This window comes from Saccoglossus kowalevskii, chromosome 6, assembly GCF_978046115.1.
Source record: "Saccoglossus kowalevskii chromosome 6, keSacKowa6.1, whole genome shotgun sequence".
Classification (NCBI taxonomy): domain Eukaryota; kingdom Metazoa; phylum Hemichordata; class Enteropneusta; family Harrimaniidae; genus Saccoglossus; species Saccoglossus kowalevskii.
The window spans coordinates 23,184,388-23,212,326 of NC_140646.1; the positions used below are offsets into that span (position 1 = coordinate 23,184,388).

At 36.6% G+C, this 27,939-nt stretch overlaps 1 protein-coding gene across 1 annotated transcript; it reads left to right on the plus strand.

Annotated features, from left to right (window-relative positions):
* On the plus strand, nt 1-26,672 carry LOC100378044 (cubilin-like). Its single transcript, XM_078005830.2, has 17 exons — nt 1-10; nt 395-629; nt 1,720-1,799; nt 2,515-2,648; nt 4,459-4,696; nt 6,307-7,216; nt 9,361-9,458; nt 12,120-12,320; nt 13,611-13,997; nt 15,329-15,616; nt 15,898-16,092; nt 16,653-17,369; nt 17,817-18,200; nt 18,406-18,501; nt 19,040-19,222; nt 20,737-21,016; nt 24,178-26,672. The coding sequence occupies exons 1-17, from the start codon at nt 1-3 to the stop codon at nt 25,394-25,396; spliced, it is 5,655 nt and encodes a 1,884-aa protein (XP_077861956.1). The 3' UTR covers nt 25,397-26,672.
* Nucleotides 26,673-27,939: the final 1,267 nt, after the last annotated feature.

A 27,939-nucleotide genomic window follows, 5' to 3' on the forward strand; every position in this document is an offset into this window, starting at 1 on the left:
ATGTGGCATGGTATGTCTAGTGGGGAATCGTGATGTCGTTATTTGCGTTTATAATTCTCTTCTCTGTACATTCAGACAGCTTATCAAATAATCGCGACACTCTGCAAAAGAATTTATCGCACGCCTCGACGCATTCTGTTAAGCTTAATTTGGTATACGCCTAGACGTATGATTTTATTTGAGTGGAAAACGATCGGCCTGAATCGTACAGCACTTCTCTTCTGATCAAAGGTTATTAGATGTACCAGCCCCCGATATTAAATTAAGTTCTTTGGTATTTTAATAACAGGTATTGAGATGCGTCAAATGTGTTACGCTTTAGGGATGTGAACTGAACTTTGTTGCCTTCTTCCGTGAAGATTTAACCAATTTCATCATTTTTTTTTTCTTGTAGTTCATTTACACAGCGCTGCTGGCGTGGGTGCCTTTCAGCGTTTTTACATCACGTCGGTATTAGCGAGAAATGGGCAATTTGGCGGCAACTTCACTACTCCGTTACCTGGCAACGTGGCGGCAATTGAAAACTGCGGCACGATGAACGTAGTATCACACACCCAAGCGCCCAATAGAAGCGAAGTTTCTCTCTACTGGCAGATAGAATCACGTGGTATTGGTTGTGTCGAGTTCAGGTATGTGATGGATATGAACACACGTCACGCATCGCGCGTTTATAGAAAATTGATGGATTTTATGTGACTTTTTTTTCAACTACAGTCCGACATTTTACTCATCATAATGCATCGCTAATCGTTTTATAATCACTACATTGTCTTGGTAGATAAATTTTAGATTTCAATTGCCGCCGTATCCCAGACAATGTCGCCATACGTAAATTTAGGTATTCGAACAAAATATCACACGTGTCGGCAAATATACTTGAATCATTTACATGTCAAACTATCATGTTACTCTACACACGATGCATAAGAATGAGAAGCCATTGGAATATTTTAGAAATACCTGTCTCCGATATTTAGTTGCCCCGATCGTAAGGCATTACACTGCTCTCAAAAAACTTACCCACACAAAGTTTTGTAATCGGATTAACTGTATGAGTAAGGTACCTCGACATGAACACAGCACATATAAAACCGCCACAGTCGTCGCCCTGTGCCGTGTTCGATAGGGGACTCATGCGACGGATACAAAGTTTACACGAAATGTGACCGCGCGCTTCATGACTGCGTGAGTTGAAATGAAAGTTGCATATTCCACAATCACTCCGGTAAGGGGTATGTGGAAACTGTTCATCGCATGGAGGTAGTATATTACTTACCGAAACAAAAGAAAGTGATTTATCACATGCATGCGTGCGCGAGGCGTAGTTTTTCTGAAGCCATATTATCACGTCAAAATATATCCCGCATTTTCGCTTCATCGCCAGCTTTACTCAACATACACTACAGACTCCCCGATTTTTGTTTAGTGTTAATACGTATGTTCGATTTGATTCATGCTAAACTAAACATGTTGTGTTGCCGCGAACATTAGATCGAATACTTACACGCTACGTACGTACGTACCAGTGACACATATTATTGTGCCGAACGTATTACACAACTATACCAGAATTACTGAGATAACCCATACTGGTACTTCATTGGATGAAAAGGGTGGAATAATTTATTTATGTGTATATTTCGATTAACAACTTCCGGTGTGATAATAATTCGTATTTCTTGTATTTACTGTTTTGCAATCAATTTTGTATTTCCGCAGTGCTCTTGTACAAAGCAGTCATGGAGAATGGTTCGAAACTTCCACGTCTTTTTGCGAATTCCCGGGAAATGAGATAGCGGGTGAGTAATGAAATACCGATCAATCATGTCTTGGCATTTTATGATGAATAATTGAGAAAGTGCACAAGTTGCTGATTACTTCTTTTCATCGACCCTAGTCAATTTCAGCTGAAACCCCAGCAGATATTTAAATCACCCCTTTTATAGTAATCCCATTTTTTTTTTGACGGGTTGATTTCATATCAGAAGCGAAAATTGATATTCAAAATAATTTACTACGCATTATACTGGTAAATTGGGAAATATAATACATTATGAAGGCGTTATTGTAAGCAGCTAACGTTTGTTCTCTGTTATAGACTTAATAATTGGATATGGGGTATTCTCTTGACACGGAGTGACCCGTTCCGCTCTGTTTTGTTGTTGAAAAGTTGTAGCTGTATGCACGCCACATTGCCTTTGACATACACCGTGTATAGCAGCATCTTCCCGTGGCAATTTGATCGATTCAACTATAAGACTTATTCGTGTCGCACATAGTTAGTAATATTACTTGTCGAAAGCAACGCAACACTGCGTAAAATGATTTTAGAAACACTTTATAGAAGTTTTAAAAAAAAAAGTATCAGAAAATTTTTAAAATGTTCGATTTTCTGTCAGCCTCGATACTTAGATTCAGAACGACAAATTTGTGTAATTTGTTATTGGATACACCCCGCTGGGGACTCGACAGTTTTTTGTACTTAATATTCGGTATGATTAAAACCCCCAACAGGTTGCATTGAATACAGAACTGATACAGTAAAAGGCGGACAAATTACGTCACCCAATTATCCTTATCAGTACCCAGACGGTGTCGTCTGCGTCGCTTTCATTCACGCGCCGTTGTTTGCTAGCATTTATCTACAGGTAAGCTTAGTTTTTTTCAATGAATTGATGGCATTTTGAAGCTATTCTAATCTCAGATAATTTAGTAATCAAAACCTATTCATGTTTCGTGTGCTGGAGTCATTTAGTTGTAGCCTGTGGAGTCATTTTTTGTCAAGTCCTTATAGTTATAGTCTACTCGATAATCCCACGCTGGCAGCATTCCCGGGGCCTTATGTGGCGTTATTCGCGCCGTCTACTACTGTGTTCAGAGAAATCTTCAAAGGAAAATGCAATTCACAAGTATGTTTTATTATATTGAACCTGTTCCGTTCAAACAAACATGGCGGATACACTCAGTAGTAGTGCGCACTTTCCCGCTTTGAGCATAAAGTTTTAAATAGAGGATAACTCATGAGTGATCCTATAATATGAGATCTATTAAACGAGTTTGGTAATTTTCATTTCTTTCGAGCCTTTGGAGATCATCCCATTTATCCATTTCGCAGCTTCTAATGTCTAAAACCTGACAGAAATCGTAGTTTGTGAGCGCGTAATCAAGGCATCATAGAGCGTTCTTGCTCATTTGCATAACCGATCGTCGTGTATGAACGCCGATTGTCGTTCAGTAGTTTACCCTATTGCGATAAAGCAAAATAGTGATTTTTGAAATCATCGTTATATTTACGGGCTGCAAAATGATTTAGTATCATAGATACTAATTTTAAAGTCGATTAAAACGGTGACCGTTTCACAATTCAAGACAAATCTCCAATAGACATAGTTGAAACAAATGTATGTTAGGAAAAATTGGGGTTAGGAGAATTTGTGAATGAGGTTTCGAATACTGTATATGCGTTTTTATCAAACACGCATTTGAGAAAAAATCTGAAAAAATTCGAATTATTATAATTATCAATAACAAAAATACTGTGTATATTGGCCTATTTTGTGATACGCCATGATGTCAAAAGTTCAATCTGGTTGCATTGACCAATCAGATTGCAGGGATTTTTATTATTCAGTATGGAGATTTAGGAAGTTATTACACCGAACTGCCATGATATATGGAATACACATCGTTATCTGTTATCTCGTGACGGTCCAGTGTTTATAATTGTCGGTAATTCCCATTTGTAAAACAAATTCCAATAACCTGACAGGTACTGGAGATTGAACTCAAAATATGTAAATATCTCGATGTATTGCGAGCTTTACAATATATTTCTCGATGGACCTGCTCACAATTTTTTAGAAAGTTTGTAATAAATCGCATGATAATGTTCATTAGTTCATTAAATCGGTGATTATATGTACAATCATGAAACTATTGTCTCATAGCACAATGAAATAACATCTATTTGTGTGTATAGTGACGTATTTTGAAGAAAGAATTGAACTAATATTTTTCAAAAATCGCTATTCATAAAATGATTTCATAGAATATAATGTCGAAGGAAAGTTGACTATCTCTGCCATATAAACCTATAACAAAAGCGTTTTATACTGACAAAATGGCAACTATCCACTAAAACTACAACCATCATTTTCTCGAGGCTGCTGAACCAAACAGTTAATTACCTTATATTGTACTATTTATTGCAAAATGAATAAATTCTGTGTATTTTTTTTTATTCATGAGTAGGCTCCTTACCTTAATGGGAATATTTCTGGTATTTCAAGGATATCCGGTACTATGTACCCTTTTCTGAACAGTTTAGTATCAAATCAATCGTCGCATAAAATACCAGTTGATTGTTTGCAACATCCTTTTTTTTACGCTTTTGAAAAAAAAAAAGTCGAATAATGTTCAGGCACTGCAATATATAACTTTGTTTTTGTTTACTCATAGTTTACCAGCGTCGAAATCGAATATGAACGGCAATGCAGTTACGACAGTGTTAGCGTATATACTCGAGGCACGAACACGGAGCCGCAAGAAATAATCTGCGGCGAATACATCGGCGAAGAACTGAGACAACTAAGGTTCAAATCATCTAGCAACATCATGGTTGTTAAACTAACAGCTGATGTCAAATTCGGTGGGAGAGGTTATACCGCAAAGTATTACAGTCTGGACAGCACAAATGGTGAGTTTCCTCGCCACAAAAACGTTATGTATTTATGCATTATTTATCAATCGTGATTAATACATTATGAAACGCGTCGATAATTAGAAGGAAGCCTTTCATAGCTTGTCAATTTACTGACTAAGCTCGTATTATACCCTTGGCAATGAACATTGTGATTGAACTACTGGTACTGATGTGTTAAAATTGCAATATGGACGAGAACATCTAATTAAGAAATAATTACCCAAGGAGCGAGTATGCCATGTCATGTTTACCAGTTTCACGACCTATACACAATACGATAATTAAAGGTAATTCTTAGACACAGAAATAACTTTGAATCGGAGGAGTCGTCACCTGCACATGCGTCAGATGGCCATAGCGTGTCATTGCTTACAAACAAACGTCTACCCATGAGCCTTTGCATTTTTGTCGTCGCGTGGGACTCAATTCCCGCGCGTGCGCAGGTGACGAGTCTCTCGTTTTAACATACTAAAAAAACATGTTCAAAGTGATACAACATCTAAAACGTAGTACTGGCAACCATGGCTGAATGAAATGGGACTTGCAACTAGAATACATCGATTAATACTATATAGCGGTGACAAAAATTCGCATCCGTATTTTGGCGTTGTGAGGTTTATTCATGTTGTTTTATGTACGCCAAATAACGCCCTACGCTCATTTGCGTCTTTAGAGGCTCCACAAAACTTCCGAGTCAGCCACTACAGATGGGACCATGTTTAGTGTCGTTCTGAAAAAAGGATATTGTCATGCTTATCTTTAAGGTACCCGGAGATAACATTTTTCTTTCTTTTTTAAATTTCTATGAACGAAGCGCAAAATACACACAGTAATGTTAGTTGCAGCTACGGATTTTTAGTGAATCACTAAAATTTATCGTGTATAACATTTTTGAAATGAATTGAGAAATTCTCAAACGCAAGTTATTTGACCACTCGCCAGATAAAAATGTCGTGCCGTGGAAGTGACTGAAATTACATTCTCACGAATGTACCACATCTTCATATTGTACACAGCTTAGAGCGTTTTCGGTGAGCATCGGCGTGGCATGCGCAGAAATGCTCACAGCGTAGAACACGCCACAGCGATCCCCGGCAGCGATCCCGGATGCGACGTTTCAGTGGCGGCCGTACAAGGAATACCCTAAACATCAAAACGGAGTGTCTTACTTAATATCGATTTTGACACGTTAGTATATTTTGGATGGCTAAAATTCCTCAAAATCCTTTAAAGCAAGCCCAAAAGCAAAATCGGCCGGGGCAGCACCACTGCAGCGAACGACAATTTGTTATGCGCAGTATCGTTGCGCAGTAGTTTCAGTGATGTCATCCATGTAATATCCACTTGGCGGGCATTATACCATGTAATATCCATTTTTATTTAATGTCATGTGACCGAGTCTCGACCAATTATAGCATGCATAACAACAGTGGGATGTGATAAATAAGTATATGCAACTTGACAAATACTTCTCCATGGTTTCTGTCGCATTGCCAGGCATGTTCATAAAAGCTATTGTTCTTTACTTACGTATTACGTATAGCCGAGGGTTAGACTTACCAATAGCATAACGGTATCAATGCATTTCACTTTACATGTTACAGGGTGCAACCTGACAATGACAGCGGACTCGGGTGTCGTTACAAGTTGGAACTACCCGGCATTTTACTTTCCAAATCTACAATGCCATATTATCATACATGTCGATTGGTCGAAACGGATAAGGCTCGAGATTACCGAGCTTGATATCCAAAATGAAACTATTAACGGGGAGTGTAACACTGACGTGGTCCAGGTGTTCGCTGACGGACCTGAACGGAATCACCGCTCGTTTTTCTGTGGAAGCATATACAAATATTCAAGAAAGGAGTTAGTGGCGGATTCCGTACGCAATATTATTGAACTTGAGTTCACTTCCGACTACCTCATTGAAAATTCGGGATTTGTAGCAGAGTATTATACGAAACTGTCTTGTGTGAATCAAACTATAACGGGAAGGAATGGGACCTTGTCGAGTCCTAACTATCCTGAAAATTACCCGAATTCTCAAGACTGTTTTATTACAATACAAGTACCGGAGGGATTTTCAGTCTTGTTGCGGTTCGTTAATTTTCAAACAGAAGGTACTGACATTGACGACGTTTCGTCTTGTCGAGATTATGTCGAAATATCAACTGGGAATTCTACTTCAGTACTCTGTGGCAACTTGGAAGGGAAACAAAACCAGTTAGTTTTCCAATCAACCAATAATACTATAATCTTACATTTCATTACTGATGGTTTAGTAACAATGTCCGGTTTTTATGCCGTGTTTGATGCTGTAGATATAGTAGATGCAGCGTTGTCGCCTTGTCCACTCGATTGGCTGAACTTTCGCGATAACTGTTACGAAATTGTGCACACCAAAAAGACATGGCAGGAGGCGTCCGGAGCTTGTTTGGCGGAAGGGACTCACTTAGCCAGCATACACAGTATGGAAGAGCAGTTTTTTATAAATTCCGCTGTACAGAACAGGTAAAGGTGTTACCTTTGTAGTTCACATAAATGTGGTCCACTTTGCAGTATATAACATGTTACAGTAATTAAGTTTCCTGCACACTCTGTTATTTATAAAATTATGCATGTCAACTTAACATTGGAGGTCCATCAATGGGGAGGCTACTAGTCGTTGTCTATATTTGCTAGAATTGAAAATTGTGTGTAAAACACTGTGTACCAACAAATAAAGAAGCTTTTTGAGGGGTTATTGTGGGTAGCCCAACAACGTGTAATGTCGTATATTGTAAACAGTATATTGTTGTGGCCACGAAAAATAAACTTTCCCGTTAACAATTGCAATTTGAAAAGTTGTAAATATATTGAACCATACATACAATTAACATATGTACTTCGTTGCCATGGTAACGCAAATAAGCAGGTGGATGTTTTATAAAAAAAATGATTGATTACACTGAATGGACGACAAAAAGACAAGCAAAACAACATGTATTTCGGGACCCTGGTACCAGATATCAAGCCGACTACAAAATCGTCATAAATTTCCTCTTCGTGCACAGAAAAACTCATATACACCGATATGTGTCAATACAATTGGTGCTATATTTTTTAAGTATGTTTGTTTTTTGTGCATGATTGGGAAATTGAAGCGTTTCCTTCTCGATTAACGGCATGTTATGTAACACCCCGTGACCTGGAGAACGCAATAATTTAATATCTGCTACAATATTATTATTCACGCCAATGAAAATATAAGGCGATATGTTGAAAGTCAAAGCATAATAACGCTTTTTTTTGGACTGTGTTCGATCAACTGCGATTAGCCAGCTTTTTGGAACCATAGTGTTTCTCGTCAACAGTTTGATGGTTAATGCATTTTTTGTTTCGCGATAGCAAGTTGTTGATCAACATTTTATTTGAATAATTAATGGCGACGAACGATAACTTTGACTTTCAAAGTGTTAAAGGTAATTAGCTGATTGGTAAAATTGGTGATATAGTAATCAGCAATCGTTCAGATTATTGCGCATTGGAAAAACATAGTGAAATTGTCATAGCCTTGCCAATAACGACACATGCTCTGTTTGGATGGAAATCATTAAAATTGATCATATCATACTATTGACAGAACAAATATTCCCTTAGTTTTTACAAAATATTTCACAATTTCTATTGGCGGTTGGAATAACATTTTCAAATGACCTAATTACGCATGGCGATCATTGATTGGCTGGTTGGATTAAACTGCAATCAATTTAAATTTCTAAAAATAAAGAGAACGTGTTTTCTTAGTTAAATCACAGAACAATAACACTTACAATTACTTCGATATACAGTGGCGTTAAAATAATCTAATCATAAAAACTGCCTCTCCTTATCAATTTTATCTGGAGCATTGTAATCTCTCTTAGAAGATTCCTAGTAGTGTATGTTGTGCATTCAATCGTTGACAATTATCGAAAGTACCTCTATATTGTCTGTGGGGTGTTCGAATTTGGGATCAAATTCTACGCTTGTAATTAGATAATAAATTCATATTGCTAAATTGTAAAAATCTCCCATGATGCAAATATTCACCATTTTAATAGTATTTCACGCAATTTCTTTGAAAATGGTTTTCACCAGAGAAACATCGCCCTCAAAAATCAACGGTCCGTGGGCAGCATCTTGAACGTGATTCATAACAGCGCTAGTCAATAGTTTGAATATGGAGGATAGTCAGCCATATTTACAATCATGATTTGAATTTTCATCCTCAACACAACACGTGGGTAAAAATACATATACTGTGTATAACTGTTACCACCCGCAATCCTGGTGACAATGGTTGTATCCAGAGACGCTGGATTAAACAAAGGCGCTAAAGTCAAAACAAACACCGCTAAGGATATTCCAAGGGATGTTATTCCAGGGGAAATTTGTAGAGAGATGGGGAAATTTTTACAATCGCTGCTTTGTGGCGCCCGCTGCATTAGGTTTATTATTCTTCAGTTATCATATTGAAAAACCTTAGACATTTTGGCGCCCTGAATTTTGTATCGCAAACCGCCATTATATTTATACACGTTAAGTCCTCTGCTGGTTAACATGGAGATTTGTCTGCCCGAGTATTGCAAACCAGTCACAAGTTGTCCCACTATGTTTATGTGTTTTGCCTTTAGCATGGAGTCTGAAGACGCAGCATTTTGGATAGGCGGACATGATATAATACACGAAGCTGACTACGTGTGGCAGGACCATAGCAACTTCGACTTTACTGGTATGTGTTAAATACAGATATTGGACGAAACTTTTGACAAACATGGTAGAAAAAATCCCATCTGAATATATTCTAAACCACGAGAATTTTATACTGGAATCCCTCTTCCGATCTGACGATGATTTGAGGGAATACTATTATCACACAAATAATCTATTAATTAATTAATTAATTAATTAATTAATTAATTAATTAATTAATTAATTAATTAATTAATTAATTAATTACTAGTAATTAATTAAAGCGGGGTAGTCGTCACATGCGCATGCGTCAGATGGCCATAGCATGTCATTGTTTACAAACAAGCGTCTACCCATGAGCCTTTGTGTTTTTAGCGTGTGTTGTTATCGTCGCTTGGGACTCAATTCCAGCGCGTGTGCAGGTGACAACCCTCCCGCTTTAATTAATTTTACACTACAGAGTGGGACAGTGCAAATCAAATGTCAATACGATTGTCTGTGATGTATATTAGCTACTATACCATGGTACAATTTCCTCCGTCTTTTGCTAAAAGTGAAATATCCCCGTTGTTCACATAATATGCGACAGACAGACTACAGTAATTGTTTCTGTTTTGTTGCTTCAAATGCAGCTCGTAAAAACAGTCTACATGTTCACGTTCTCAGAGTATCGTAATGTTAACTCCATTTCCATGATTGTGACCCCAAACACATTTTAGACAGCGGTTATTGATATATTTATAACACCAAGTCACGTTGATCGATCTATCAACAGATAAATTAATTATTGATGAAGAAAACCTATACTGGAGTGCCTGCGTTCACAACACTTTAAAACAGAATATAGATAAGAACGCCATTACTTATTCATATCAAGCGTGACTTCGGTATCTCGACATCGTCACGCAGGATTCCATTTGTTTGTGTGGATAGTATTTCGGGGTCACGCATTGTTTAATCTTTTAACTGAAATGCAAGTGTATCGTGTCGTCTTAGAATGTGAAAGGTAACAATTTATGAATATGCAGCCGAAATGTGTTGGTATAGGTGTGGAAATACCATGTTAAACACGGTGCTAAGATACCTAATGACCGCATCGTGACATCTGACATCATGTAGCAATAAGGCGCTGTCACAAAATTATATTTAACATATTTAGCGTGAAACTAAGGCCACACAGAGCATTCTATATCCGCAACCTGTCTATGCGCAATTATGATATGGTTTTATTATATTGCTTTTATATGTACAGTTTGAACAATAGTAAAAATTTAATAGTGAAATATGAGCGTGTTCATTATTTGTGATGCGCTGTGACAGTTTCCCATCCGGTTTATAATAAGAAAAAGCTAGAATCAATTTTGCAAAATACCGAAGTATGTATTACTATTACTTGCACAGTCACCATTTATTTATAAAAAGATGTAATCTCTTTACATCCATTCTGTCTTTCGGTATCGTAAAACACGGTGTTGCGTATGAGTATTGAGGCAATCCATCGTTTGAAATAAATATCAAAATGCCAAGAACATCTTAAAACATACAGACAGAATGTCAGGTCGAAATGATGAAGAATACATTGCTCATTATAAATTATCACTCATTTGTCAGAGATTCCCGTTTTGATTTCTGTTCACAGGAAGCTCGCTGCGACCTGTACAGTCTCCAATAAATTCTGTCGCAAGAATTATTATAGATTTAGGAGATACGATCAAATATAAAAAAGAAAATATATGTCATGTACGTCATACAATTAGCATGATCGATGCATGCTATCATGATGATATCAAAATAACAATATAAGAGTCAGAAATGTGATGGAAAATGTCAAAGGGGTTTTTCTTCATATCGCAAAATTGTACTCGGCGATATGGTTTGCAAATGGCGTGATAATACGAATCCTAAAATTGTTCAACATTAAAAAAATGCATATAATTTAGTCTGTACTAAGTACAATAATAATTTTTCATTATATATAGCATATGGGAAATATCATGTCTAAGAGTGCGACATTTGTATTCGGCATAAACTGCCTTGAGTATATACGGATCTTTATTAATAGACATTGCATAGGTAAAGGCAGACGTAAGTTGGGCGGTCAGCATGGAGTAGTGCTTTGCGCGACTGCTGACAATGCCTAGGCGCCTGTAGCCGTGTGTTGCATGTTCATAAGTAATTTGCCTGTAAATATACTATTTTTATATGACATTTAGGCTAATGAATTACAGCAATTATTCTATAATTGTTAGTTTTGTAATATCAATATAGTATGAAAAATGATGATGATGATGATGATGATGATAATAAAAAAATGAATTAACATACGTGACATGACATGTTCGCCTATTGATTGTTAATGTGCGTGAATTAAGTTATTAATAATAGGTTACTGTCTATATTAGTATAGCAATACTCGGGTAGTAAATCACTCGTGCCAAAGTGTGTTCTTCCCGTCGTATATAAGATATTGTTGTATGTACGTTTTATCGCTATTTGGGGGTAAATTAGCAACTACACTGCATTGACTGTTATATAAGCGAAATATATGGTAGAGATAATCTGAAACACAATAATGGAACAGATACTCTATAACATTAATGTAATATTGAGTGTTTTAAAAACTACGATGCATAATTGACTCATCAAATACTGCTTATATTTTCCATTAAATATATTCCCAATATTATTTTATTTATCCAAGATTGGTTTCCTGGCTGGAGCGCGTTTGAATTTTTCGGTCGGCAGCCCACAGACGACGGTCTCAGTGGTGAAGACTGCATCGAGCTCAGGCAGATATTCCACTTCCCGTCGAAGGGATATGGCGTGACCAGTCGACTTTACTGGAATGACAGAGACTGTCATGCTACAAATGGATATATATGCAAACAGCTGGCAATTGGAGGTATGTTGAAAGCATTGTCGTGATAGTTGCTCTTTAAAGTTGATGATTGTATATATCGATATTTAAAAAGCTCAATGGTTTTGGGTTCTTTTCTGTAAAGACAAATGAATTCACCAATCAATATATGTGTTTTTTCTTGGAAGGACGGTTAACGAAAACTAGTCTGAAAATAATCAATGATTGTAAAAATAGTCATGAATACTCGTGACTGTGTAGTGGTAGCGAGTTAAATTAAATCAATAATACATAACCTCAAAATGTCAAACCTTTTCATTGTAAAAAGAAAAAGGTGCGAATGTTAAGTTTTCTGTAATTGTCTTATATTTCTATGCTGTTTTCGAACGAAACTTACGTTCCCTTCACGACTAACAGAACAATTATAGAGCGAAGTTTTCAATGAATCGATTAACACTGATGTCAATATTAAATTATTAGGCGCGGTGAATACACTAAATATATAGTACACGGAAGCTAATGCGCCTCATGTAGCGCATCAAAGGAAAGAAATTATTGCTATTGTATCGATTCGAAAAGATTAATCACAACAACTGTCTGTAATTGAACATAAAATAAATGTCTCGCACATCATTGTGACATTGACGTCATTGTGCTACTATTATAAAGTGTATTCAATAGATGTTTTCTATAACCACAAATGCGAAGTTTTTAAAACGGTGTTATATTACCCTGGATAATGTAACACAAAGATCCAAAGATTTTTGAAGAAAGAAAAAACGTTATGAAAAAACGATATAAATCTAATATATTATATGGAGTATGTGCAGAGGATGCTTTGCTTTGATTCTGTCTATTCAACCAGTCAAATATGTTCTTTAGAAATGTGGATATTTATCGTCGCGTCTTAAATATTGTGCGTCTTAAATGATGCGCTACAGTCGTAATCCGCGTCCTGTTTAATATGGGACCCATAGTGACGTATACAACGCGTGTAAAATACGTTGTTTGTTTACATGAAATTCGAACACGCGCTGTGTGATGACTGTAGCGTTTTAAAGCGCGGTGGTCGTCACGCAGCGCGTGTTCGAATTTCACGTAAATAAACAATGTATTTTACACGCGTTGTATACGTCGCTATGAGTCCCATATCGAACAGGACGCGGCACGACGACTGCCGCCCTTTAAGCATTGTTTTCCACCTTAGTACGACAAATCCTGCTCGGTTCATAATAAATAGATTAATTAAGGTAGCACAATTTACCGTTTGAACATCATGTGGAAGACGAAATCTATATCACTCAAGGTTTATTTAATAGAATATGTGTCTTGCAGCCAGCACAGTGGCGCCACCTAGAGAGGTGAACTGCGACCAATTCTGGAATGCCACAAATGGTAACATCCGCAGCTGGTCCTTCCCAGACAACTATGCCAATAACATGGACTGTGATATAGTGATTCAAGTTACTCAGGGATATCAAATCATCTTGGAATTCTTAGACTTTGTCATGGAGGAAGGTGGCGACTGCCAATGCGAGTACGACTATATTCAAATATTCACACCTGGTGGTGAAGAGGAACCCGATACTGTTTGCGGCAACCAGACGGACAGTATCAAACTCTTACGGCGGGTCACAGACATTAATTTGCTCATAATCAGGTTTCACACAGATCATTCCCGCACATTTGAAGGATTTAATGCGGTGTATAGTGTACAGCGAGGTGAGTGATTGTTTTCGGCGTATACAATACAGAATTACCGTATATTAAACGAGACCTTGGGGTAAACATTTCTTTATGTTAAGAGAACAGCTGCGGGTATTGAATGTTTTTTTTCCCCATTTTCTTATTTACTTTATAGGTTTGGATAATATTATGAGGTTATTACGAGGATACCTCAAACTATGCACGAATACAGCACAGCGCGCGGGAGTATCGAACGACGCGCGGCGAAGGTCGAGGCGACGGCGTACTGTCTGAGTGCATACTTTGAGGTATCCTTGTAATAACCTTATTATTATTCTAATCTTTGCCTTCCAAGGATACACCATGGGAATGCCGAAAATCAAAATGTTTAGAACAGAATCAGCGAACTTCTTTGTGTGGAGTCTGGTCAAACCCTGGTAGCAGCCATGTTTGTTTTTATTATTAGAGGACGCTTACGCGCGTAATCATTCCATATTTGGAATTCGATTTTCCTAATATGGTAGGATGAAAATACCCCGTAAAATACCATAAAATTACGATACGCTGTAACTTATGGCGTCACGGTGACAGATGTATAATAATACTAAATATTATTACATATTTTTGCTAAACAATAATTATAGTATATATCTGCGGTCAAATAATTTTGTATCCACTAACATTGCGTTCAATTTCTATGGAAGGCATCCAACTAGTTTAACCTTGCATCGGTTTCAGTAGACAAATAACCTCGCTAGTATAACATTTGCCGATATGATTGAGCTTATCGCAGAGAGATATTTATGGGTCCAAACTCATAAATTCCCGCAGGATGATTTCCGACATTTTGTGATAAAGATGACTTTTATAATTAATCACTTAAATATGTCAAGGGTTGTCTTATTTTATAAATAATAGATTTTTTTGAATTTATTGGAAATTTGTATTCACAGTCGTAACAAAGTATTAATAACTAATGCCATTAGTAACATCCAATTTTGTTCAGTTCTTATCAATGACGTGTCCACTGGGTTTCTTAATGTATGTATCGTATACAAACTCAGATCAAACAGTGTAAGATGCTTTCATACTATTTAGTATGATATCACGTAGCCTTATGTTCCACAAGTGTAACAATCTAGTGTAGGAAAAGTCTAATTATCAGCTCGGATGTGACTCAGTTTGGGTCAAAACCGCTTCTTATACTAAGTCCCCTTAGACACCAAATGGTCTGTCAATATTTTTCTCTTAACCAGTTACTATTTCGTTCTTTTGAAACTGTAACAATGTCTGTGTAATAACCAGAAAATATGTCAACTGCTTTTGTGCTCTTCGATAAAAGTAAATGCAGGCTCTGGTCTCTCTAGGACCTGAATATTGTGACAATGACAGGTGGATTTTTTATAATGGAATATGCTACCTAATAAACCAGAGCAAACTTGATGAGGTGTCCTGGACGGTGGCGTCGTCTGTGTGTGATATCTATAACGCTAGCTTAGCGAGTATTACTGCACAAGATCAGTATTATTTTCTGGAAGAGCTTATTAGGTGGAATAACGGGTATGTAGCGGGGGATGTCTATTGGTTGAGTGGTAGTGATGTCCAGAGTGAAGGGAGATGGACGTGGCATGATGGGCAGCCATTTAGCTTTACAGGTAACATCGTTCTGTATTCAATGATACATCTCACATACATCTTTTAAATAGTTATTTTGGACTGACTTGAATAAATAACGTACTTTGTGGGGAAAAAACACGTTAATATCTAATGCATGAACACAGAGAAGTAGTTGTGCGCTGATCAATCATTTTGAAACATTTGACACCGCATCTAGGCTTCGAGCTGCTTATATCTTTCTGTATATCTGTCGTATATCTATTTTGCATATATGAACGTTCTTGATAACAGCTGTGGCTATGCATATATACCATTTCAGCTTGGTACCCAGGTTTTGGGGATGACGACCGTCAGTACAACCGTCAACCGAGTAACACATCCAATCATGACTGCCTGTCATTAACACAACGGTTTGAAACTTCAAATGGTGCTCTGAGAGTGGTGGACAGGATGTACTGGAGAGATGAACTATGCAATAAAAAAGCCAAATATATTTGCCAAAAAAAATCATTATGTGAGTTATTTGGGTAATTACAATACATATAGAAATTTCTTATTTGATTGGGTCATTGTATAATCATCAACAAAGAGAGTTGATCATCAAATGTATCAGCTTCAATGGAGCAAATCGTATTTCATAGGTTTTAATATCGGTAGAAGGTTGTAAGCAGCGATTGCATGATGAAAATACACGATTGGATGCATCCACGTGGTATTAGTCCCTGTAGTCATATATATTGTGTTGTAAGGGGTGATCACCTTTTATGAAAGAGGAACTTATTATACGGTGATCCGCAAGCATGATAAATGTACGTAATTAGTCTCATCAAACTTGCGTAATTTCATGCTGTATTCACTTAGCTGATTTGGGGTCCCGCAAATTAACGGTCTAGTGCGGAAATACTACGCGGTCTAAATTATTTATTTACGAGAATCGTTTTTTTACATGGTTGCTTTTGCTTCTTGCTGGGGGATGGGTTGTGTTTCCAGGTTTAGTCCGGTTTGCCTTGACGATGTATATATTAATCTCCAGGGTATCGACTAAGTCTTTCACATTTCCTTTTTTGATTTCAGCTATGCCACAAGTTGATGAACAACCATATCAATTACTCCTAAGCGGTATGGTTAATTTTAGCAGTCCAAACTTTCCGCACAAATATGACAACAACGTGAACAATGTGACTGTAGTACAAGTGCCTTCTGGATACCGAATAAAAATAGCGTTTTTAGTTTTCGCCTTAGAGGATCACAGTGAATGCCTTTATGACTTCCTAAGTTTAAAAGACGACGCGCAATGTGTTCGTTTATGTGGAAACAAATCCGAGCATCTGGATGAATTGACGTTTTGGTCTTTTACGAATTTTACAGAAATCACATTCCACACAGATCATTCTATAAGAAATACGGGATTTTACGGATATTACGAAATCGTCGATGTATTATCTTGTCTCAATAGGACAATTACAGGAAGACGGGGGCAGCTACATAGTTTTAATTTCCCGGAAAAATACCTTTCCAATTTGGATTGCCGTACTAATATAAGAGTACCACGAGGTTATCGCGTGTATCTACAATTCGAACAGTTCAAATTGCAAGATTCTGCCGATTGCAATGATGATTACGTTGTGATTTTTTTGGATGGAGTCGGCATGCGGCGTACTGAAAGGTACTGCGGGGATCACAGCTCAGACATCTCAGTCATGAAGTTTGTCTCATACCAGTCTACGATGAGTGTAATATTTCATAGTGAATTCAATGGATCGACGGGATACTTAGCAACATTCTCTGCAGGTAACACGTGATTTGGAAAAACCTTATCTTACATGGCGAGCTAAATATCTAGAAATGGTTTAGAATAACAGGCACTTCTACTATTCAATTATAACAATGATGTATTTGGAAATCAAATAGTGAACACGTTCATATTTTACCGTATATGTATTCTCTTAGAAAAAGTACATTATAAATGAGACGATTGGGGGAAATGCCCAGGGTGCACACTAGGACATTTTTTTTCTCTCCTGGGATTTTTTCAAAACTTATTGTGATATATTTACATGATCTAGTTCACGAAATTGCCAAAAGTACATCATCTAAATTAATAAGCAAACCAAAATTGACATTCATATTACATGTGTCTTGTGTTAACAAATTGTTCCATTAACGTATCATGCTGTTATTTTTACATCGCTAAACGATTTTATTGAGAGTTTCCTATGTGTACATTCTCCTTCACAGTGAAACACGCTAAAGTCGTTATTGATGTGCATAGCGATCTGACAACCAGTGGAGTCATCTCTAGCCTTAATTATCCAAATCCTTATCCGATTAACACAAATCTCACAATCATCGTTCGAGGACCACAGGATTCACACATAATTGTGACATTTGAAGGGTGTCTGATGACCGGATCTGCTCACTGTGCAAGTAAACTGAGAGTGTATAATTACTTGTTGTATAGCGAACGGCGAGAGATTGGCCAGATTATGTGCGGAGACGAGTGTAACATCACCACTGAGGATGTACTAACTGTCCAGTCAACACTGAATACACTGTTCATAGAATTCGTATCACATGATTTTGAACTGGAAGGATTTCAAGCTCGTTACCGCGTCACACAGAGTAAGATTACTATGTTATGTACCTAATGAGTTAAATTTACATAGTGTGCTCCTATAAAAATGTGTGTATCGGATCATAAGCTGGTTATTGAAATATTCAATGAAAATACGTTTTTAATCTGCAAATCCGAATTTATCACTCGGCATATAATTTGCCGCGCTTTGTTTTACAGATTATCGATTATTTTTTGATATACTTCATGTAGGTAATGACACGTGTGCGGAAGCATACTGTAGTCAACATGGTAGATGCGTTTACAAGAACAACCAGTACTCGTGCTCGTGTGATTCCGGCTTCAAAGGTGAGCAGGACTTGTATAGAACAATGATAGGAAACTGAGGCTTATTTTCTTTGGTGCATTGTGCCTAATAAACTAAAATACCTTAATTCAGTGCTAATTGCTATTAATGGTCCAGAAATGTTTTAGTGTGCCTCTGTTTTCGGTCATGGAAGATTGACACATTGCTATGTAATTAGAATGAAATATTGTTTTGCTGTGTACAGTGTGTAATTGTGTAATATAATTGATGATTGATAGTTTTAATATTGACGTAGCGGTGTATTATTCTATAAGCCCCTTGACCTCATCACAATTAGTTAGTAAGTCAATAATTATTATTCTATATGTTAAGTGGTCCCATGGCAGTGTAGGTTCAACACATAGAATGACGATAATTGACATGCTGTTATTAATTCGTGTATTATCTGGCAAGAACTGGGTATTCCAGGGTACTTTAGAATAAAGGAGCGACGGATTATATATAGTAGAAGTAATCCCCCGTGTAACCATCGACTATATGCAAACAAAAGTGTTTTTTTTTTCTTTTTTTGCCTTGAAGGATTATTTTGCGAAAACATCAACATAGAACGAGGAAAGACTTTAATGGAAAGATTAATGGAAGATCCATTCTGGATTGGGATTATTGTCATCCTGGTTTTTCTTCTATTAGGCATGTCGGGTGTATTCTTGCGGAAAAAAATCGGCAAACATTTAAAAAATAAGCGAGAATTGAAAAATATAGGTAAGGACACTTAATCTGACGTCGATAGTATTGTTGTGCGCATTCTCTTTTTATTAAATCGTTTCCTGTCTAATAATTCGTTTTAAGAACTGTCTACTGCACTTCATGTCGCATTTCGTCACTATAACGTGGTGGCGCATTTCCAAACACAGTCTTAAAAGATAAAGTGACACCGACAGTATTCAAACAATGTCTAAATACATAGTTACTTAGGAAATTTACAAGTCACGGAATGACTAACTGGAAAATATTCGGTAAGCACAAACCTTCAGAACTACAGCAAGTACACGTTGTTACACGTTTTCCCAAAATTATGGAGTTATACATATTGGAATTACGTAATCGGTTTGGAAAACAAAAAGAACTAAATGAAAGGTATATACTTGATTTCGTATCGCATGCAATGTCAAATTTAGTGGCGCATACATGCACGTTAACAGAACACCATGATATTAAAACTAAAATATATATTGCATTTTAAAATGGGTTTGTTCTCAAAACAATATTTAATAATTTAAACAAATGTTAATGTTTTTTAAAAAGACTATGTTTAATTACTCATAGAATGTCATTGAACACAGTGTACTAATGCCTATAACAACTTCAAATAGGCAGATTTCATAGTGTTGGGATAATACTCATATTAATTCTAATACAATTATGTTTCCGAATATAAATCCTCGAAATTGTTCAATGAATGGCCTGGGCATTTGTCATAGATTGCGTAAACGCCACAGATAAAATAAACTCCATGTAATCATGTAAATACATCTTTGTACCGTAAATTTATTGTTTGTTCCAAAATTAGACCCATTTCTTAATCGAATGAGATTGAATTGGAGGGAATGAACGGCGGCGATCTTTTACATGCAAATGTATAAGTGGCCTTACATAATTAGAGTTATAAAATGAGTTTAGGTCTGGAACTAACAACAAATATTAAATCTGATATTGTAAGCACACGAATGTGACTATGACTTCCTAAATTATTCTACACGTATGGAATGTTCTCCCCTATTGGCTATATGTACTGGCACAATAATTTAATATTTTCTTCTCTTTCCAGTTTTTCTTAACATCTACTATACCATCTTACAGTCAAAGTGTTATTGTCGGCAAAACTTGAAAGTTGAAAGCCCTTTGGTTATAACTTGGCCACAATAATGTATATAGACGCCCGGTAAATTCAACAAGAAAGATTACTATAATTAATATTAAATCTGTTATAATCCGTCTTCGGTCGTCGGACAGAGGATCCCGCGTGATTTGGTGGTTTTATGATCCCTTTATTAGATGCTGGAATCTCAAACTGAATCTACCCAATTGCTCGATGATGTTTTGCAAGACTGATATCTTGCAAATCTTGGATTTACAAAAATAATTGTTGCTTTACGTGTCAAATGTTTCAGATTTTTTTCCGACAATGCAACTCTAACTTCTAAGCACACTAACTTGCAAAATTATTTTTTGTTTTTATTTCTATCACGTTGCGTTTTCTTCCTTCAACATCACAGGTAATCAACTGCACGTTAACCCCGCTTCGCCTAACTCATTCTCAGGTACATCATCAAATACACGTGCTAATAGAGGCGAAGCTGTGCGTTTCCGTGACGACCACAGCTTAATGCGGGTTAATGAAATCATACTAGAAGAGATCGTAGGAGTGGGCATCGAAAACGGACATGCTGGGCGTGGTCAATACGATATTGAAGAAGAAGATGAGGAAGAGCAAATTGCAAATGGAGAGCATGCAGCTAATATATCACCAGGTGGTGAATCAATTCAGAGATACTTGTAAGTTTCAATAACAAAGTTCCTACCAAATATTTAATTAAAGTTGAATTGTATACAATTCACACACACACACAAGTGTAATTGTGTCAATGCACAGGGTCACATATGCACTCACAAAAGAAACCCCCATTTTGAACTGCTTGCAGGATATATCATGCTTGTCTTGCAAATGGTTATGTTTAATATAATATTACAATTTTAACGAAAACATACCAGTTTGAAAATGGTTGAGACATATACATTGTAATCATAACATAATTTACGGGGAGTTTAATTGTTATATGAAACTCCCACGATAATATCTAGAATCTAAACTAGTCAGTCAGTTAGTCGCCACGTACCACTGTGTGCAGTTGCCTGCGTCTGCATTAAACTCAACAGGAAGTATTGTTTCCTTGTACCGACTAGGCGAAATAGAAATTAGTATTAACGCGACTTGTATGCGATACATCGAGGCGAACTAAGAGAATGACAACAAAAGACGCTAACCAGATTTGTAATCTGTGCACGAACTCAGAACATCGACATTTCATTGAACTCCAGTTAATGTTATAAACGCTTCCGTAGATTTAACGAGACTTGGACAGGTTTGTGTTTCAGTGGAGCGAATTGGACATAATTTTACCTAATTATGTCTCCTAATTTGTGCTCTCTGCACGCATTTCGAACATCGACGTTTCATTCAACTCCATTTATCGTAATGAATGTGTTTCCACAGTACTATCGCAACTTGATGATATTTGTGTTCCGCCAATATCGAGACGTAAACGGCCAAATGTCAACAAAATCAATTTTGTCCAGTTTGTAGTTTACACACGGAGATTGCAACATCGAACATGTCTTTTGAAATACATTCAATATGAAATAAGTTCATTGTTTGGAGAAGTGTCCATTACATGTAAGTGAGGTATACCTAATGATTTGTAATATGGACAGAAATTAGATTGTTTCATTTAAAGGGCGATAGTTGTCGGCAATGCACATGCAAGAGTTCTGTTAATGAACGTTGTTTGTTTTTTCTAAATCCGTTGTGCTCTTCCAGTGGCGAGCATGAATGGGAGTTTTGATCTGGCCGCGTGTACACTAAATATTGTTATTGTGTCGATAAACAACGCGAGAAAGGCTATCGCGTAATTGTATAGTTTTGTGACTATGACTTTATTATTTTGATTAATATACATGTGTTGCATGCGCCATTCGTTTAATTCCTTTACTCTTATGTTTACTAATGTTAAGATGGTGTATTCTTTACTTCTATACAGATTTACTTTTACTTGTTTTACTACCTGGAAAGCCCCCTAGCTTAATTGACTGGCGAAATGAGATTATATTTCTACAGCCAATTGAATGATAAGATAAAGTAACGGGTCGCAGTAACGGCCACGTCAGTGACTTGTCTTTCTGAATAAATGATGAACGCTACGATCCGTCGTGTTCAACATGGGTCCCATGTGACATATAAAACACGTACATTCCATGCCACATGACAACCACCGCCCTAACTCTTGCGATTGTGTGAATTGATAATTATATCTGTGAATAACAGTTTGGAAAATGAATAGGTTTCTGGGAGTTTTTTGTCACTGAAGTAGAAATAACAACATATCCAATCGATATTCTTATACGTAGTCATTACAAGTCCGAAAACACAAAATTTATCTCACAATAAAGTAATCCACAAAGACAAAGCAAAACACCACAGCACATAGTCAAATCTACGAGAGACAGATATATAGATCTCATGGTAAACATGAATTGATGTTAGGTGCCAGAAAGGATAGAATAAATGATAGAGGAATACTTGCACAATATACACGATAAGCGGAAGTACTCACACAATGCAAAATCACTTTATGCAATTCCATATTCACCAAAGTGATGTGTTCTTTACAGTGACACAATCCAACATGTATTATATCAATGTGTCTTTGTCTAGCCTTCCAGTTTTGAATCTCCCCCGTGTTTTTGCAGCTGTTGACGCAAAAGTAAATGTATATTACTTGAACCACCGTTCAATACATATTATTAGTATAATTAATGTATTTTATATTAATATTTACAAAAATGTACAATAGCTCATCCTTTACTTTGAAAATTGGTTGTCATAGAAACAAATTCTAATCTGATAGTTGTATCTTATAATTATTTTCATATCGTTTTCAAGACAAAATAGAAAGTTTTGTTTGAATGGTACATGGTATACCGTTTAGACATAAACTACTATCGTAATTTTTTAATAGATTTCTTTTCAGAAATGTTAAACGACACTAATATGAAAAATATGGAATTACGTACAATCAAACACAGAAATATAATATACTAGTGTATTATTTATATTGAAATTGTATTAGACTAACATTATGTAAAGTCTTGCCTTGCTTGTAAGTTTGTGTTTTTTGTAAGACAACATTTACAATATTATTTTACTGTATATGTCTAATGTGTTTATATGTACGTTTATATTTTAGTCTTCCTCGTAAGGCAATTGATTGATCAATGAAAGGTAAAACGATGTATTGACATTTCCGAAACCGACCTTCCTAAATATGAAATGTATATTTTACCCAAACCTAACCCTTGTTGTTTTTGGATTCCAAAACTCCAAGCCATCTCACAATCCCCCAATATATATATATATATTTAGTCGCCTGCCTCTCCTGTAAATTTGTTTTGTTAGATTTTTAAATAAAATAAAAATATTATTTTTTTATAATATTACCCCATTTTTTGACCGGATCTTGCATGTTTTCACTCTCACCCGTTATCTATGCCATCACGGAACTGAATCCTTTATAAATGTATTTCATGTGCATATGTGACTAGTGCGGATGACAGTGGTGGGATTTTCCCCAAATACAGCAATCCAAAATAAATGCTCACAACTGGGAACAATGCTCGTCCCAGACAAGCATATAGTTGTTGCTCAGAGATGATTTTGTTTTCACATCACTACGGTTATAGAAAAGATGATGTATCAAGATCGTCTTGTTATCAAGGAGGAACCACAATTATTTGGTCCACAGAGTTTTTAATTATGACATTTTTTTAATATGTCTGTGTACACGATAGCAACCACGTGTCATTGGCAGTGCTGTATGGCATATGTGAGTTGAAACAAAATAAACAATTCAAACTAATTCAATTTTGTAATTTAATTATAGGGAAAGTAGAGGTACAGTGGCAACAGCCTTGAGTGGACTGGTATCAGCAGCGGCGCTTTCAAATGTGAATGCAAGAAAAACACAGCAGCGTCATCGCGAAGAATCCGATCATGACAATGTTGGAGGAACGCGCAAATTTATCTCTAACATACTGAAAAGGCCAAATTATTCTAATAATATCACTTTGGGTACAAAATCTCCCTCACTGCGACGACAATCTTATTTACGGACCGGAAAAAAGACACTGCAGAGGCAGAATACACCAGTGAATGGCTGTTCAATAAAAGACGGATACCTTGAGGGGACAAACGAAGCTAATCACGAGTTAATCAATACCTCCATGCAAGACAGGAACACTGATGGGGAATACTTGAATCAAATATTTGTAGCAATTCATGACGAGAGTGTTACTGATGATGAATGCAGCTCTAGTAGAGACACTCCGCGTATTTACGAAGAAGAGTTCAGTGAGGGGATTTCGGAAAGTAGCAATGAGTTGGAGGAGCCTGACACGCTCGTGTGTAATGATATAAACCAGGTGTCAGAATCACTATTATATACAATTGATGAAACATCAAAGGAATCTGATGAATACTCTTTGCATCAAAGCTCCAGCGTCTCGGAAGATTCATCAGTTGAGCTACCAGAGGTTCAGCCTTACAGAGGAAGGTCCAAGGAAAGTCTTCACTCACTCCATAACCAACATGTCATCTGTGAAATTGACGGCACCGAATACTCAGACAATGTCGATATTAGCGAACTAAATGACTGCAATTCTACAGATCTAAGTCAAGTCGCCATGCAAGTTCCACGTGGTTCTTTATTCTCTAAATCTTTCTCCACTAGCCTTGAAGGAGTTAGTCGTTTCTCGGATTCGGACAAAGAAACCGTAGTTGTAAATCATCGAAACGGGGACTTGCCACACCAGACCTCACAGAACCTGGATGATTATGACTTGGAAGACGGTGGATATCACCGGGCACCCGAGTCATTACAATCCACGTCCATAGTCTCAAGTTTTGACGGTTCGGATGATATGTTGAAAAATGAAGAGCATGGGGTCTCAGAACAACCAAACCACCTCACTCGTCAACGGACTACTCCAAGCACTTCAGAATTGGATACGATCAATGAAGGTGAAATAACAAGGCATGATAAACGTAGAAATGGTACAATTTACTCAAATAAAGAATGTACTATTTGTGAAGAAACAGTTTGAAATTGCCTGTGTTATGTGTACTTAGTCCTTATTTGGTGTTCCTCTGTGTTCCAAATACTATAACACAATCCGGAATGTATTTCCATATGGTTACATCATACATTCGTTGGAAAAAATCAGTAACGCTTTTACAACCATTTTCAAATTTCATCATCTCCCTTATAAAACACACATATTCAAAAATCTTGCATTGATATTTTTACGGACACTATCATTATTGAATACGTGTATACAGAGTGCCTTGATTTGTAATCTTGTTTGTAGTTTTCTTCACTGTAAATATTTTCTTTACCTCTGTTCTGCTGGTCAGAGTTTCATTTTTTTAATAATATTAGCATTTTGTGGGCTGATTTTTAAGCTCAAAGCAAAACTGGTGGATGGCTGTCGTGAAAGGACGTTCCAGAATTTCCGTGGTTATATACCGTATCGTATAATGCTATGGTATAACGATGATCGAAGGAAATCGACAAACTCAGAATAGAGTATCCGCTATATACTCCGTTATTCAAAACGGCGCGCGATTCGATCGAGTAGCCGAAACTCCCCAGTTCACGACAGCCGTCACTTGACGGTACGAGACTTAACCAATCGTGGTTTATATGTCGTAACCATCACGTGACAAAGATTTAACATCTCGTGCAGTACCAATACACCCCAACCTCATTAATGCATCTCATGTGAATACTTAATAGCAGTGATTCGCCAAGTGGTTGGGGTCGTGTTAACATCACATTTTTAACGTATGCATATATTTAAACCAACGTAACACATATCACGTGTTACATTAATTAGATATTCATTCTGAATTAAAATAATTAAAGAGTCTTCAATTATTTAATAACTTTTTTTTACATTCTTCAACAGAACGGTAAATCTTGTTTGAATTGTATTATATATTAAACTTGTTTTCTTTTTCAATTACTCATTGTGCTAAAATATCCAATGCAACTGAAAACATACAAGACGGGCGTATACATACTTATTTTATGCAATTACGATCTTAGAAATTTCTCAGAACTATCTCGCGGGATTTCTTTGCGAGATGCGTATGACGATTATAGTCTCCCTCAGTAACTCAATCTACTAACGAGTGTGTACATCGAAATGGAAATGACAGTAACAGCTCAGAGGTTTCCGGGTGCCTGCATAATCGATTACGAGCGCTGCAGAAATTATTCTTATGATAAAATATGACGGCTTCAGGGTATAATGAAATGGGTTCCATGACGAGACACTAATTATATCTCTGTGTGTCATCTCAAAATTACTACAAAAATTGAGTACTTTTATACGAACTTTAATAAAGATATATGTACATGTTGTTAGAATCGAGAATAATTCTCTCTGCCTTAGGATCGTATCTATTCACCACGAGCGGCTGGCATACATGCAGAGTGTTGCTTATATTGCAGTTATTAAGAACTTGGGGTTACACAAAATTCTATTTACGATGTAATTATGATTTTATTTTTTGTATATACAGAGAACGTCAATATTTTGCCAGAATTCTGTAGCTCGTATTATATTTTCTGCATCGGATTATCACTCGACCTAGAGTTTCAGTTTAGACGTATTTTTAATATTTCAATCGATTTGATACCGAAGACAGCCATGTAGAAACAAATGTATCGCACTACTGGGTATCGCGAAACTCGGTTACTTGGGTTACAGCAAGGCTAAAGTGCATTTTTAATTAGTGATATTTGTGGAACAGATAGTGTACACAAAGAACATAATAGAAAATCGCAGACGTCTGTGACATATTTTGATATCTATTCGGTATATGCACCTTTTCACCTATGTAGGTATACACCTATGTGACGTCAACACATGCTGCCCCGGTTTTTATTTGTCTAATGCATAAATGGGAGTATACAATGTCCATACTTAGTTACTCTGTTAGTGACATCAGCACAGAACGAGACATCAATCTCGATACAAAACGTCAGAATTCACACGATTAGCATAATTGCTAGATATTTTGATAACAATAATCGCACTAATTTTATGTCTTGTATGTCAATATGTATTTCTCAATTTACATTACAGACGAAGTTATTCATTGATTTATTTACAGACCGTGTGAATTCTTTTCATATATTCTGTGAAAGAATATTTATGTTTGAATTTTATAAATGAAATAAAGTTTTGTATTTTTCCTATAACGCGTGACGCGATTTTTTGCAGGCATAATGTGCTATTCAGTTTTGACTAGTATTGACTAGAAAAGATAAACCTCGTTTTCAGTCCATCCATAGTTATGATTCTCTGCAAATGCAACCATAGCAACGTGCGCATTTCTGTGAAGCTGGGATATAGGATAATGAAACGGCATGATTTGAACTATTGTACCATTAAATAAGTTATGCCATTGGGCACTGTACCACCGAAAATAGCAATTTGTTCATAGGGCGAGTCGTTTCCTATTCATCGTTCGTGGACACGCGCCTCATTCGGATTTTGTATTGGCACACTCGAAAATATATTTTTCGTAACTTCATTCCTCGAGTAAATCGTGACACAAAACGTGTATTTTTTTTCTC

Excerpts from the sequence above, each read along its gene's own strand:
- LOC100378044 (XM_078005830.2), top strand. Across the intron at positions 1,800-2,514 it reads CCCGGGAAATGAGATAGCGG|GTTGCATTGAATACAGAACT; the intron begins GTGAGTAATGAA and ends AACCCCCAACAG. Across the intron at positions 4,697-6,306 it reads CAGTCTGGACAGCACAAATG|GGTGCAACCTGACAATGACA; the intron begins GTGAGTTTCCTC and ends TACATGTTACAG.